Source organism: Octopus sinensis, linkage group LG4 (assembly GCF_006345805.1).
Source record: "Octopus sinensis linkage group LG4, ASM634580v1, whole genome shotgun sequence".
Taxonomy (NCBI): Eukaryota; Metazoa; Mollusca; class Cephalopoda; order Octopoda; family Octopodidae; genus Octopus; species Octopus sinensis.
In genome coordinates this window covers 32,330,896-32,346,067 of record NC_043000.1, presented here as the reverse complement: position 1 = coordinate 32,346,067, position 15,172 = coordinate 32,330,896, and the positions used below count along the sequence as shown (strand labels likewise).

Sequence of the window (15,172 nt, the reverse complement as noted above, 5' to 3'; positions counted from 1 at the left end):
AGATGCTGATTTCAAATATGGCATCCATTTCCCCCTAAAACATCAAGTTTTCATTCTATAGCTTACCCCTATTTTATGATGATGAAATAATTTATTTGGTCAGGATAGTTTACTAAGTCTTATAGCTTCAAACCATAAGTTATGCTGTCAACAAAACATGAAAGGTAAGATAGCACCACCTTTTACTGATAATTTTCTAATAGGATGGATAAAACACAAACCATTATACACATATCTTCAGATTCATGGAACGGATTTCTGCTTGCAAGAGTGCCTGGAGTGTTTCATGTCTACACAGTCTCTTTGAATACGCCAACCACAGTCTGCCATAAGTGTGTGTTCCATTGGCCTTGATATCCTCCTCCAAAATCTTGATTGTTTGATGTAAACGCTCACCATGTTCATTGCTCACGTCTCCAAAACGAGCAGGAAATTCATTGAGATGGCTATTGAAGAGTTGAAGCTTTATGCTTTTGTTGCAGCCCAAAAGATGAAAGTTGTCAACTAATGTCTTCACCAAATCCTTGTAGTTTGCAGCCCTTTCACTCACCACAAATGAATCCCATCTTCTTTTTTCTATGTCAGTCATCAAGCTTGAGAAATTTAGACATTTTGATAACTTTCTGATTTGTGGCCCATCAAAAATACCAGCTGTTATTTTCCCTTAACTTAGGCCAGAAAATGTTGTACATAGGAATTTGAAACAGTTACCCTCTACATTAAGAGCTTTGACATATTACTTCATTAGTTCTAGTTTAATATGATGAGGTGGAAAGATGATTTTCTCTCACTCAACAAGTGGTCGGTGTTTGATATTCTTCTCCCCAAGTCAAACTTTTCCTAACTGGCCAGAGTTTGTTCCCAACGTTCGTCTCTCGCTTGGCTATCCCATAAACACAGATATTTTGTATATCCTCCTTGTTGGCCAAGTAAAAATTTGACCATTTTTAGAGCCACACATATGACCCATTTGTGTTCATCATGCTTAAGTAAATCTAATACAACTTTCATGTGACCATAATTCTCTTTTAAGTGTACAGACTGATCTATAGGAAGCGCACCAAACAAGTTTCCATTCTGGAGTAATACACATTTTAGACTCTTCTTTGAACTATCTATAAAGAGTTGGCATTCAACACCCATTGCGTTTAACAGTCCTGCCACATCACAATAGTAAACGAAAATCTTTTCCAGTTGTAAAGAATGACAAGAGATCTTTTTCTTTGTTCTGATAAAAAGTCAAGTTTGTTTCTTTCTGTTACAAATTCTTCTCTTTAAGCCTAGAAGTTAACAGTTCCGATAACTCTTTTGACAGTCCTAGGTCTCTAACTAAATCCTCAAGTTCTGCCTGGTTGAAGTTTTCATGTTCTTTGGTTGATGTTTCTACAAAGTCTGTATCACTGTCATGTCCATGATTTACATCTACTTCATATATATCTGCACTTTCATCTTGCAGTGAAGGTAGATCCTTGAAAACAGGTTCTGGTATTCCATCTGAGTGAAGCACTGGATGAATTGCGGAATCCAGATTTGGGTAACTTATTTTCTGTCAGGTTCTCTTGCTATAACCAGAAGTCATTGTCAGACAAAAGTAGCAATTGTTTCCATGGTTCTTTGGCTCTCACCGTATCACAGGAATGCCAAATGTTGGTTGTTTCCTTGTGCCCTTTGTCCATTGGCATAGGGTTTACATACACTGTGTGGGTCCACGATTTATCCTGACCACCAACTGTAATCTTCAAGTAAGCCAAGTAGGATCTTTTCACAATGTCATTAACTTTCATTCTTTGACTTGGTATTGTAAAACACCCACATGTATAACAAAAGGAGTCAGGGGAATTCAAACATTTCAAACATGGAGCTATGGGTGGGGCCAGTATGGGCCAGCCCATAGAAAAAAAAAATAGACGTTTTAAAAAAAAAACTAATGCCGTTTTTAAACTTAGTGACCCAAAACTACCCCAAAACTGGTCTCAAACTTAGGTCAGCAGAAAAAAAGTTAGAATTTGTTGGCCAGTGTAGTTGATAACATAATTAGATAACTGCAAAATAAGTGATTTGAGAAAGCAATTCTTTGTAAACTGTGATTATTTCATGCAGTAAAAACTTTGGTCCAGATGTTGGAAAACATTATGTTTGGAATCCTGTATTTCTGAGACAAAAATATGGTATTTTCTAATAAAAAAAGAGTAAAGCCAATTCTTTTGATTCCAACATCCTCATCATCATTGGTTTAGTGTTGATATTTCCCTACTAGTATTGGTCAAATGAGATGACGTGGGAGCACAGTTTTCTATGGTCAGAATCGCCTTCCTGTCACTCTCTGCTCCATCTGTTTTCAAGTGAGGCAATCATCTTCTGGTCTGCCAAACAACAAATAGCTTAGATGTGCTTTTCAGAGAACTAGAAACAAACGACACCAAAACAAGCGTTTTTGTTTACAGACATCATGCAAAACATCAAAAACTTGGGATTACTTTTGTAATAGCCAGCAAGAAATACGGCAACGGATTGTGCCTGCTGCCAAAAAACCAAAAGGATTTTTCAGATGGGCTTAGAAATAGTTCCATCTACCAACTTTTACTCGCAGATATTGGAGGTGCTATGCTGAAGATATTACCTGTGGCACTTGTTTTTTGCCTTTTAAATTCTACTGCTTATATGACAGTTTGCCATTTCTTCACAGTTCTTTGCATTTTTATTGAACTCTGAAAGGTGCCACAGGAGCTGAAGAGGGCAGACAAGGCAGCATTTCATAGTATGATCATCATCTCTACAGTCACAGGTAATTGGGCTGGCCTTGTAGCGCCATCTGACCAAAGTAACTTTTGACCATCCTGTTTTCATTCTGAGGCAGTTGAGGGTCTTTCACTGAATCTATGGTACTTAGAAGGAGGAAGGTTTTTTCAGCAGAAGCGGTACCTATGTCAGGTGAACGAAGGTTGTTCTTGAGCTTTCTCATCCGGAGCTGGAATCTCATTTTTCTTGAGATGTTGGTAGGTGTTGGATATGGCTCAAAAAGTTTCTTCTTGACTTTGGTTGTTGATGTCTGTGGAGGAGGTGGAACTGGACCTGCAATGAGAGAGTTGAGAAGCAAACTCCTTAACTGCACTGCTGGGTTCCCTTTTCTAATAGAAAAATGCCAAGGGAACTGAGATTTGCAGCTTCTACCTATCTATCCTAACGATAGTTTTTGCCTATCAACATCCTGCTTATCAAAATAGTGACAGGATAAACAAGAATTTTACAGAAATGTGAAAATTTGATCAAGAGAATAACAAATAGTTTATATTATGTTGTGTGTGGGGAGAGTCATATTGTCTTAATGCTTTATTATCTAACACTCTCAGGTTCGATTTCCACTCATTTACTATTTATATAACTTAGATATGTTTCGACCAAAGATTGGTCCAGGCCATATCTAACTTAATAAACATTTTTGCTGCTTGTCAATGGGTGTTGACTCTGTCCATTTATTGGACTGATGATTACGTGACATGAAACTCAAAGACAGAATTTAGTTTCAATAAACCTTACACTCTATAATGTTGTTCGCCTTGTATTATGGTGTCTGACCAGCATATTGGTGTGTCACCACCTGCACCAGAAGCCCTCAACTGGCCTATTGCCACCAACTTCAAAGATATGGAGATGAAGATTATTTCTTACAGGGACCTGACCAGCTGCTATCAGTTTGTGATGGTTGATGTAGAGAAATGAACCCTGCGAAGTGGAGTTGCTGCTGGCCATTCTTCGTAAAAATAGCATCACAGTCATGATGTGGGGTGCTCGTGCATGTCATGGTAAAGACGTTTCAAAGTCATTATTTTATATCAGACTAAGAATATCTTAATATTTTCATAAATTACTTAACTAAATTTATTTGAATTCCTTTAATATTTTTTTTACTCAATTACTTTCGATTTCGTTTCAGTACAAAAGCAAAAAGAAGTGGGGGGGGGGTATTTAATACTTCGTTATACCTCAATAATAAATGAAATTCAAAGCAAAAAAAAAAAAAAAAAAATTTACTGCCGTGAAAAAATATTTTATCTCAACTTTGTATATTACAGATAAACTAGACATTCGATATTTTAAAGACCTTCTTTAGTCCAATATAAATAAATAAAACAAAACAAATTCTCTCGAAGAATATAAATTTTTCTACAGTTTAAATTATTTATCTTTCGTTAATTGATCAAGTTTACTTAAGTCTTTCAGAGAAACTGTTGCTGAACCCCTTGCGGCAGGTTTAGGTTGTGAAGGGTCTGGTTTCCAGCCTATAAAATTAAGAATTTGAAATGTAGCTGGTATACTGTTCTCAGTGCCATACATTTCTTTATAGATGGAAGCAGCGGCGAGCATTGAATCCCGATGTAAAAAATTCTTGCGTGACCAAGCACAATTACTTTCTCCCATCCCTTGTAAATCAAACATTAATTCGTAAATGGAAGGGTAATTAATAACGATTTCGTCGAAATCTATTGTTAATAAGGAGAAATTTGCCTGAGTGAGTAAACCACCCAGTTCCCTGACATCAGTGTAGGGAGATATATGAGGGGCAAAGCCACCTTCTCGCTCTGTTTCGGCCAACTGTAATGACACCCGAAGTTCATACAAGGTGTCCGAGCCAAATATACATCCAATAAAGCAACCGTCCTTTTTCAAACATTCATTAATCTGTCGGAAAGTTCCCGGAAGATCATTCACCCAGTGGAGAGATAAACTGCTAACACACAGATCCAAACTATTTGCACGGAAAGGTAAAAATTCTTCATCGACCAAAACTTTATAAGTCGGTACTTCAGAAGACACGGCACTTTTGCGCAAAACACCTTGAGACATATCACACTGATATAAAGTTCCTACCATATCTTTGTAAATGCACTTGGAGACATGACCATAACCGCAGCCCAGATCGAGTGCAGTATCGAACTTTCTCTTCACGTCACAGATTCGATCAGCAAGACGAAAGCCAACAATATCTTTAACATATTCATATTTTTCCTGGTTTGGGTCAAACGATGTCCTTTCACGTTGAAGACGTTTTGTTTGACGATCAAAGACATTCATGATGATTTGTTTTCGTGTTGCAAGATATCTGTTAAATGTTATTGTGTGAGAACAATATTTGATACAAAACGGGGCATGATAAAATAAACGTGTATGATGACAACGAAACAAAATCCGCGAAGAAGACATCGCAAATCGCGGGTCCAAGCACTCACCGATACTAAATACCTTTTCCAGATTTAAGAGAGCTATAATTGATGGGAGGTAACTCTACCAAAGGTCATTCGTTTATGCATTCATTCATTCATTCAATCATTATCAGGTACAAGCTGGTAGAAACGTTAGCACACCGGGCGAAATGCTTAGCGGTATTTCGTCTGCGTTACGTTGTGAGTTCAAATTCCGCCGAGGTCGACTTTGCCTTTCATCCTTTCGGGGTCGATAAATTAAGTACCAGTTACGCACTGGGGTAGATGTAATCGACTTAGTACCTATGTCTGTCCTTGTTTGTTCCCTCTGTGTTTAGCCCCTTGTGGGTAATAAAGAAATAGGTACTACTAGCGGACAGCGGTCCCGGCACGCGCATCCGCGCTAGCTAGTTGTAAGTAGTCGATCCTACTACGACTACCTAGCAAATTAAATAAAACACTATAAATGATTTTTTTTACACCAAGTAAATAATTTTTGTTAAACAAAGTAAATAAAATACAAAGACACAAAGTAAATAACAGAAAAACACAAAGTAAGGTTCGACTAGTTATGACTAACTTGCGCGTGTGCGCACTGGGACCACTGTTCGCTAGTAGTACCTCATTATCTGTTTCTTTACTACCCACAAGGGACTAAACACAGAGGGGACAAACAAGGACAGACAAACGGTTTAAGTCGATTACATCGACCCAGTGCGTAACTGGTACTAATTTATCGACCTCGAAAGGATGAAAGGCAAAATCGGCCTCGGCGGAATTTGAACTCAGAACGTAATGGAAGACGAAATACGGCTACGCATTTCGCCCGGCGTGCTAACGTTTCTGCCAGCTCGCCGCCCTAGTACCTCATTATCATGTAACGTCCACCTTCCGGCATCTGTTGGACAGTTTGACGGGAGCTGGTTGTCCAAGGAAATGCACCAAGCCTCCACAGTTAATTTAAGCACGGTTTTACGGCTGAATGCTCGCGCGCGTGTTATATATATATAAGCAGCTCTAAGAAACTATATTATCATGGATATATTGACACTGGAAACTTTAAAAACTTATTTATACCTCTCAGTTTAATTAACATATAGGGCGTAACTACAATTCCTGACCCCCCACCTCCGACTTTGGATGATCATAACTTTCAGAAAAATGGATATTTTTTAAACGAAATTTTCTACCAATATGTGTTATATGATGTAGATTCCGAATATACAAAACTTTTGAGGAAAGTGTTTTAGGAGGGTGTGGGTTGGGGAATTTCGGAAAATTCACCGGCGTCCAATTCAATTCGTCTTAACTTTCAAGAAAATAGATATTTTTTAATGAAATTTTCTACAAAAATACCTCGGACTATATTAGATTCTGAGAACTTAGGAATTTGTAGGGAAAACAATTGGGGGTTACTTTTGAGGACCGTTCTCCACTCAGGGTTTTTTCGGAACAAGTCCATATTTGTTTAGTTTTCTCGTTTTGTGCGTTTGTGCATCCGTAGATTTCTAGTCTCTCTCTCTCTCTTTCTCTCTTTTTCCCTCTCTCTCTCTTTCTCTCTCTTCCCCTCTCTTTCTTTCTCTTTCTCTTCCCCTCTCTCTCTCTTTCTCTCTCTTCCCCTCTCTCTCTTCCTCTCTCTCTCTCCCTCTCTGTTTCTCTCTGACACACACACACACTCACTCACTCACATATATGTAATTAAAAAAGTTTAAACGTTTAGACCTTTAGCTGGTATTTTTAGCATAACGAGTTTTCTGGTGACAGCTTCAGTAGAAATCTACGGATGCACAAACGCACAAAATGGAGAAATTGAAACAAATATGGACGACTTGTTCTGAAACATCCCCGAGTGGGGAACGGTCCTCTAAAGTAACCCCCAATTGTTTTCCCCAAAAGTTCCTATGTTCTCGGAATCTATATAGTCCGAAGTATATTTGTAGGAAATTTCCTTAAAAAATATTTATTTTCTTGAAAGATTTATAGCTCAATTAATTAGGAGCAGAATTAGGTCAGATGGGAGGCAGTTTAGCTTTGCCTCAGGAATAAGCACTACTGATGTTATTTTCATGGTCAGGTAACTGCAAGGGAAATACTTAGCAAAGAATAAACCATTGTCTTGGCATTTGTTGATCTAGAGAAATCCTTTGATAGAGGACCCTGCTGGGTGATATGGTGGGTTCTGAGAGGCTAGGATCAGATGAGTGGCTTGTAAAACTGTACAGATCATGTGTAGGGGTGTTGTCAGTAAGGTGAGAGTTAACCATGAGTACAGTGAAGAATTTGGTGTACAGGTAGGTGTTCATCAAGGCTCAGTCCTCTGCATTTCATCATTGTACCCCTGGCCATAATAGAGGAATTCCAGACTGGCAGCCCCTGGGAACTACTATATCTTGATGATCTTACCTTCATAGCAGGTTCCATATCAGAGCTAGAAAAGAAATTCCAAGTGCGGAAGCAAAACCTGGAATCTAGGGGCCTTAAAGTTAACTTAGCAAAGACTAAGGTTTTAGTAAGCAAGAAAGCAGGCAAGACCCTACCCACTTCAGGTAGATGGCCCCACACAATTTGTAGGAAAGGTGTAGGCAGGAACTCCGTACAGTGTGCCCAGTGTAAGCTATGGACACAAGAGGTGCAGTGGATTAATAAGAAGGTTATCAGAGAAGGTAGCGTTCATATGTAGAAGATGCACAGGATCCATAAAAACTATAGAGGCTTAGGAAATTGATTCTCTCAGATGCCCTGGCGGTTCATTAGAGGTAGTAGATAATTTCTACTGTCTAGAGGACCAAATTAGTAGTGCGGACGGATGTATGGAGATTGCGATAGCTAGAATAAGAATAGGATGGAGGAAGTTCAGAGAGCTGTTACCTTTGTTGGCTACGAAAGCTTTCTCTCTCAGAGTGAAAAGAAGATTGTATGATGCATGTATACAGACAGCAATTCTACATGATAGTGAGACATGGATCCTGAATGCAGAGGACATGCAAAAGTTAAAGAAGAATGAGGCTGGGATACTCCACTGGATGTGTAACGTAAATGTACATGTTTGAGAGAGTGCCAGTGTATTGAGAAAGAAGTTAGGCCCAAGAGCAGAAGTATTAAGGCCGTTTTCCTCAGATGCAGTGGATTAGCTTGTCAGAGTCTTGTACCAGTGCTGTGTAAAAAGCACTCATATCAGTGCCACATAAAAGTACCTGTGCAGTGTTATATAAAAGCACCTGTGTGGTGCCACATAAAAGTATCTGGCACACTCTGTAAAGGGCATCCAGCAGTAGAAACCGTGCCCAATCAGACTGGAGTCTGGTGTAATCCCCCAGATTGCCAGCTCTTGTCAAACCATCCAACCCGTGCCAGCATGGACAATGCATGTTAAATGAGGCTGCTGCTGCTGATGGAGGTGATATATAAGGTGATCAGATGAAATGTAGACATATATTTATTCAATTAACATCTCAATACAAAATGATATATCGAACTTAAATATGCTCAAATAAAGCCCAGAAAATGTAGATTAAAATGCTCTATTTCATTTTCAATATATCCGTCCATGGTGGGGACTACCTACCATAGTCTGGGAACAACTTGGGAGCAAGTGGCACAAACAGTTTCTTTGGAGATTTCAGCCTATCGTTTTTGCAAATGGTGCTCAAGAGCTCTGAGACCCGTGTGAGAATTAGCGCAGGTTTTGCCCTCAAGGGTAGACCATATGCCAAAGTCCATCAGATTCAGATTAGATGAAGAGTGGGGCCAGAACTCTTTTGAACAGAATGTCTTGAAATCCTCTCCACACCATTCTCGGTCTTTCTTAGCCGTATGAGATGCTGTGCTTTCTTGTTTGAGAGTTTAATCTTTGTCCCTCATTGTTGCAATAACCCAAGGAACTATTTTATCCTTTCATATGTCCAAATAAACATGTTGGTTAATTTTTACATCCTCTTCAATGAAGATTAGAGGGGTTTTTATGCCCACACCTTTATGGATGCCTACACCCACCCACACCATTATGGGTGCAGGTTTCTGCCACCAAAAGGATAATCTTTGTTCAACAGGAATGTCCCCTTTTTTTACTGCATATACACAATCATTTTGAGGATTGTGGAATGCTTGCACACTGAATGACTTTTCATCTGTTTACAATACTGGTGGCTGCATGCCATCTCTCTGCTTTTACAGAAGAAACTTTGCACTTTGCAATTTTTTTGTCTTTGTGGCTTCAATTGTATCAGAACAATTAAAGATTATTTTTCAACAGATTATGTATAGTTCCATTGCTTGTACCAGCTTCTGAGCAAGTTTTTGGTTGCTTCTTTATGGGTTACACCTGATCTTTTCTTTGATGTTTTTTGTGAGTTTTTTTCCTTCTCACTGGTCAAGGTGGAATAGTCCTCACTTTTGGTAAGCAAGACCAATCTCTTTTATTCGTTTGGTTACTTTATAGATTCCTGATCTGCTGACAGTGGATTTCAAAATCTTGAAAATTTTACTCAGAGTTTTCTCTTTCTTGAATCGTCCTTCAAGTGCCTCACTTATTCCACTTATATTAACTTAAATACTCGCTTCAAGTTTTTTTAAATTTCAAGAATAAATTAGCTTCAATTCTGCCTTAAATGTTAAGAGTATTAAATTCCTGAAATAAGAAAAGAAATGTAAATTAAATTTAAGTAAAATAAATGTCTACACTTGGGTTGATCACCCTGTATATACATATTAGTGGTGCATATAGGTACTTGGACATCTGCCATTGAGAAACCCAATGAAGGATGAAATTATGTGATCTAGGAGTTCCAGCAGTTGTATGGACAACTATTGGCTGTCAGTAATACAAACAGGAGTGCTTCTATGCAGTGCCAAGCCATATGAGAGGTTCTCTCAAGGTAAGTAATGCAGGATTGGTGTTCTAACACAACATCCACTTTTAAGTGGAAGATAAAAACACACACACACGTCATCATCATCATCATCATCATCATTTAACATCCATTTTACATGCTGGCATAGTTTGAATGGTTTTCCAGGAGCTTGCAGGCTAGAGGACTGCACCAAACTCCAATGTCGGCAGTCGGCCCTTCCTTAGGCCAACCACTCTACAGAGTGGAGTGGATGCTTTTTGGGTGGCACTCACACCAGTGAGATTGCCAAGTAAGTTGCTGGACAAGATCCTTCAACTGAGATGATGGTGGTGGTGGTGGGGAGAGTAGTCGGGTGGCTTAATACCAAGTGACGAGAGATTAAAGTGTGATAAAGAGACAGGAACAGGTGTTTTGTTGTAAGGAGATATACGGTTACTTCATTTAGAAAAGAAAGATGATGGTGGTGAAAATTTGTGAAGTTACACCCTCAAGCTAAGGGAAGGTGAATATAAGAGAAATGGTAAAATGGTAAGGGTAGATAAGGAAGTTTGCAGGAGAATGAGAGGTGAATGGCAGATGGATCGAGATGGGAATAGAAGGAAACGCAATAAGTAATGAACAGTGGTGGAGGCGGAGCCGGAGTCAGTCATGAGTGAAGGAAGTAGGTGCAGATCAGGGAGGTATCGAACAATTACATTTCCCTTGTCGCTGCTTCTGTCAGCAATAAACCCCAAATTAATTTAGTACGTTCACATACCCAACGACGCTATTGTACACTAATTACCTTATCAATTATAACAGGGGACATAATCACTACATATTTAATGACGTGCTTATCTCCCCTAGTGCACTTAATTATGTCGTAAATCGTTCACGGTGAACATGTCCACTTAAAACATTCCAGTGAAACTCGGCCAAACTCCGCACATATTATAGTTTAATTATAATAAAATGGCTGTCCCGTGGTATCTTATAAAATTCTATGCTCAGAACCATACGAAATTTACGTCAGCAGTCTTGGTGTTGTTTATTGCATCAATTATCTTCCACACGTAAGTACAAAACATTTTTTTGTTTTTGTTATATTTTCATTATTCAACCAAAATTACGTGTAATGAAAGCATAATTATTAATGTGTCTACTTAGAATCTTCCACTGGACCAACACATCCTACACATACACACACACGCCCGTGTATATATTATATATATATATATATATATATATATATATATATATTATATATATATATACACACACACACACACATCCATACGTTTGTTGTTTACAAGTGTTTTCTGTTTCCAGAAATTCCGCAATTTATGTATTTCTGCTTAATAATGCTCGATTTTACAATTACTATATTTTACCTAGTTGTTATATGTCTTATATATAAAGGTATTTATAGAAAATCTAATTACGTTGCGTCAGTTTTGTATGTGGGGGGCGTCATTATTGTTAATTGATTATGTGCGTGCAATTAAAACAAATAAGAGTTCGAAAGATGGGTTGACAACGAGAGATAGGCTGTAATATTTGTTTATTAGATTTTCTTGACGAGAATTAAGGAAATTCGTAGCAAATATGTTGTTCTTTGAATTATTCTACTTCATTGGTTGGTGAAATAATTGCTGTAGTTCTTGGGCGCTGAATTAAGAAAAAGTAATTGTGTTTGGAAGATATTTAAAAGGGGAAATGCTATGGGTAACTACAAAATCAAGGAGTGGGTTTACATAGGGGAAGTAGTCAGTGAGTAGGTTTAAAGGAGCAGTGACTATTGTAGTAGCAGTATAAATGGCAAAGAGGAATACAAAGATCGAAAGTGATTCACTATTCTGCAGAATGTTGCTCGTTAAAGGTCGGCCTCTCAGTCTACGTAAGGTTTTCTATGTAAAGTGATCTCGACTGTATTTTCAGCGTGTATAACTGGGGTACAATTTTAGTGTTTTCTTTGTATTAAATGCTGTGTTTTTAGATGCTCAGAGCTGAAATATTTTCTGATTTCAGAAAGAAAAGCCAACGTTTGCGAAGAAGTTTTCACTTCGCGACGAATATGTTGTTTTAGTGAGAGGATTTTTTTTTTGCGATGGTTTTAATTGTGGTTTTCGGGTTGTGAAGAAAAGCTCCACCGGTTGATGATGTGATAGTGACTAAATCTTGGCCATTTGTTTTGGACAGAACTAACAGAATATGTTTGTAGAGATGACTGTATTTAGACAAACAGGGGAAGTTTTCCTAATGTCAAGGGCAACAACTGTGCTTTCACCAAAATGTTCAAGGGCAGACTTCGCTTTCCTATAATGTACGGCTTCCACGAGATATGTTTGTAGTTTTGGAAATTTTATATCTGTCTGTTATTGTCATGTTAATGAATAACAGTAAAACTGTGATTTAACAAATGTCCTTTGGTTATTTATACTGGTCTGTAGAGGACCTGCTTGTCATTTATTATAAAACATGGGTCAAACAGCTCTGTTTGTGAGAACTCAGTTTGAAATATTTCTGTGGTTAGTTATTGACTTCTTGAAGTTATAGATTACAGCAAAAGCAACTTCAGACTCAGGGCTAGAAGGCTGCCAAGATGACAACCAGTGTGGAAAAACGAGGTCTGGAAGCTCAAGGATCCTCTGAATAGTCAGAGATTTAGAGATGTGTTACTTGAAGCACTTGACGAGAACAACTGGAGGTTCCTATGGGACAACCTGTCGAAGGCCACTGGCCAAATGTGTGGCTAGTGGAAGTCTCCTCTCCCTAAGGTGATATGCTGGTGCAACAGTATAGTTGACAGAGCCGTTAGAGAAAAGAAACAGGGCTGGAAGGACTTGAAGTGTGGTGATAGCAGGGAACTATAACAGATAGCCAGAAGGGAGGCTGAGAGACAGGTATTCTTAACCAGAAGGGAAACAGAAAAGTGGAAGTTTGTCAGTATTCTGTAGCATGATGACAAGGGGATTGAAGTGTTTCAGATGCCAAGACTTTGTATGAGAGAAGATCATGATGTTAGCCTAAATGAGATGCAGTTTGGTTTTGTGCCTGAGAGAAGCATGACTGATGCTATATTCTTGGTAAGGTGACTGCAGAAGGAGTATTTAGCCCCAAATAAACCTCTGTACTTGGCTTTTGTTGATGTGAAGAAAGTCTTTGACGAGGTCCACAACACCCTTATCTGGTGGGCAAGGGATAGATGAGTGGTCAATGAGAACTATACAAGCCATGTAGAGGGATGCTGCCAGTAAGGTAAAGGTTGGCAACGAGTATAGCAATGAATTCAATGTACAGGTAGGAATTCACCAAGGATCAGTTCTCAGCCCCATCATATTTATTTTAGTCCTCCAGGCCATAACAGAGGAATTCAAGACTGGCTGCTTCATGCAAGCTCCTCTACTGATGACCTTGTTCTTGTAGCTGAATTACTACTTGACCTAGAGAAGAAATTTCAGGTGTGGAAGTAAGGCCTGGACTCTAAGGGCCTTAGAGTTAATTTAACAAAATCCAAAGTCCTAGTAAGTAGGAAAACAAACAAATCACAAGTATCTTCAGGGAGATGGCCCTGCTCAATATGTAAGAAGGGTGTTGGTGAAAACTCTGTATGTTGTACCCAGTGCAAGCTTTGGACACATAAGAAGTGTAGCAGTATCACAGGTAGGTTAATGGAGAAAATAGTCTTTGTGTGTGGCAAATGTGTAGGTACAATAAGCACTAAAAATGCACAGACAATAGACTCCCTCAAATGTCTGAGGGGATCCTTAGAAGTAGTAGATAGCTTCTGTTAGCAGTGGAGAAGGAAATTCTGAAAGTGTAATTGCTAGAATAAGAATGGGCTGGGCAGAGAGCTTCTACCTTTGTTGGTAACTAAAGGCCTGTCCCTCAGAGTTAAAGGCAGATTGTAAGATGTCTGTGTGTATGTACAGCTATGTTACATGGCAGTGAAACATGGGCTTTGACTACAGGAGGACATGTGAAGAAATGAAAGTAGCATGCTCTGCTGGGATGGGTAATGTCAGTGTGTGTGTGCATGACAGAGTGTGAATGATTTTCAGAGGAAAACTGGGTGTAAGGGGTATCAGATGTTGTGTGCAAGAGAGAAGATTGCAATGGTTTGGTCATGTGATGTGTATGGATGAGGATAGCTGCATAAAGAAGTACTGAGCTCTAATTGTGGATGGGTTAGACCCACGAAGGGGTGAGAAAGGATCTTCATATGCAGGGCCTCACTGAGGAAATGACAAGGGATTTGGACTTATGGTGATTTCTGTACTTAAGAAGACACATTAGACTAAGTAAAATCATGGCCATCCCTACATACTGGCATGTCCGTGGGCTCCCTCACTCCCTCTCTCAGCTGAGAGGTCTTTGTCTTGCAGGTGCCGGTGCTACGTAAGATGCACTCATGCTAGTAGCATGTGAAAGGCACCCAGTACACTCTGTAAAGTATGAAGGGTGTTAGGAAAGGGCATCAAGCCATAGGAACGATGCCAAAACAGACAATTGGAGCCCGATGCTGCTCTGTGGCTGGCCAGCTTTTGCCACTGTCCAGCCCATGCCAGTATGGAAAACGGATGTTAATGTCACACTTCAGAAGAATTTACTGCCATTAATTGGAATGAATCCTCCTATCATCATCATCATCATCATTTAACGTCTGTTTTCCATGCTGGCATGGGTTGGACGGTTCAACTGGGGTCTGGAAGCCATGGAGGCTGCACCAGGCTCTAGTCTGATTTGGCAGTGTTTCTACAGCTGGATGCCCTTCCGAACGCCAACCACTCCGTGAGTGTAGTGGGTTCCTTTTACGTGCCACCAGCACAGGGGCCAGAGCAGGCTGGGAAATGGCCACGATTGGTTGGTGCTTTTACGTGTCACCGACACGGACGCCAGTCAGGCAGCGGCCACATTCGGACGGTGCTTTTTATGTTAAAGAGTAATTAATGCAAAGGTCTCTAATAAATTCATTATCCAGTTTCAAAGATATTTCAGATGTATGAAGCCAGATAAGGCTGATAAAATTTATGCAGTTTGTTACTATGGTATTACGAGGGCAAAATATTTTGTTGAATCTGAAATTTATTTGCAGCAAAAATCTTAGCAAACAAACAAGACTTTATTAAAACAATTCTCTGA

General features: G+C 39.2%; 2 protein-coding genes across 6 annotated transcripts in view; one reads left to right on the top strand and one right to left on the bottom strand.

Moving 5' to 3' along the window:
- Positions 1–4,032: 4,032 nt before the first annotated feature.
- On the bottom strand, positions 4,033–5,310 carry LOC115210650 (arginine-hydroxylase NDUFAF5, mitochondrial-like). The gene is made up of 2 exons (XM_029779304.2): positions 4,112–5,310; positions 4,033–4,066 (listed from the first exon to the last, which is right to left on the bottom strand). Exon 1 carries the CDS (start codon positions 5,200–5,202, stop codon positions 4,177–4,179), a length of 1,026 nt encoding a protein of 341 aa, XP_029635164.1. The 5' UTR covers positions 5,203–5,310; the 3' UTR covers positions 4,033–4,066; positions 4,112–4,176.
- A 5,575-nt stretch (positions 5,311–10,885) lies between these two features.
- Positions 10,886–15,172, top strand: part of LOC115210421 (sorting nexin-14) — a 196,563-nt gene continuing 192,276 nt past the window's right edge. For 4 of the 5 annotated variants that reach the window (XM_036501945.1, XM_036501944.1, XM_036501943.1 and 1 more), the window contains exon 1: positions 10,886–11,103. In XM_036501945.1, coding sequence (XP_036357838.1) covers positions 11,003–11,103 — 101 coding nt within the window. In that variant the 5' untranslated portion in view covers positions 10,886–11,002. The remainder of the gene's footprint in view (positions 11,104–15,172) is intronic. The other variant, XM_036501946.1, reaches the window with a different exon arrangement.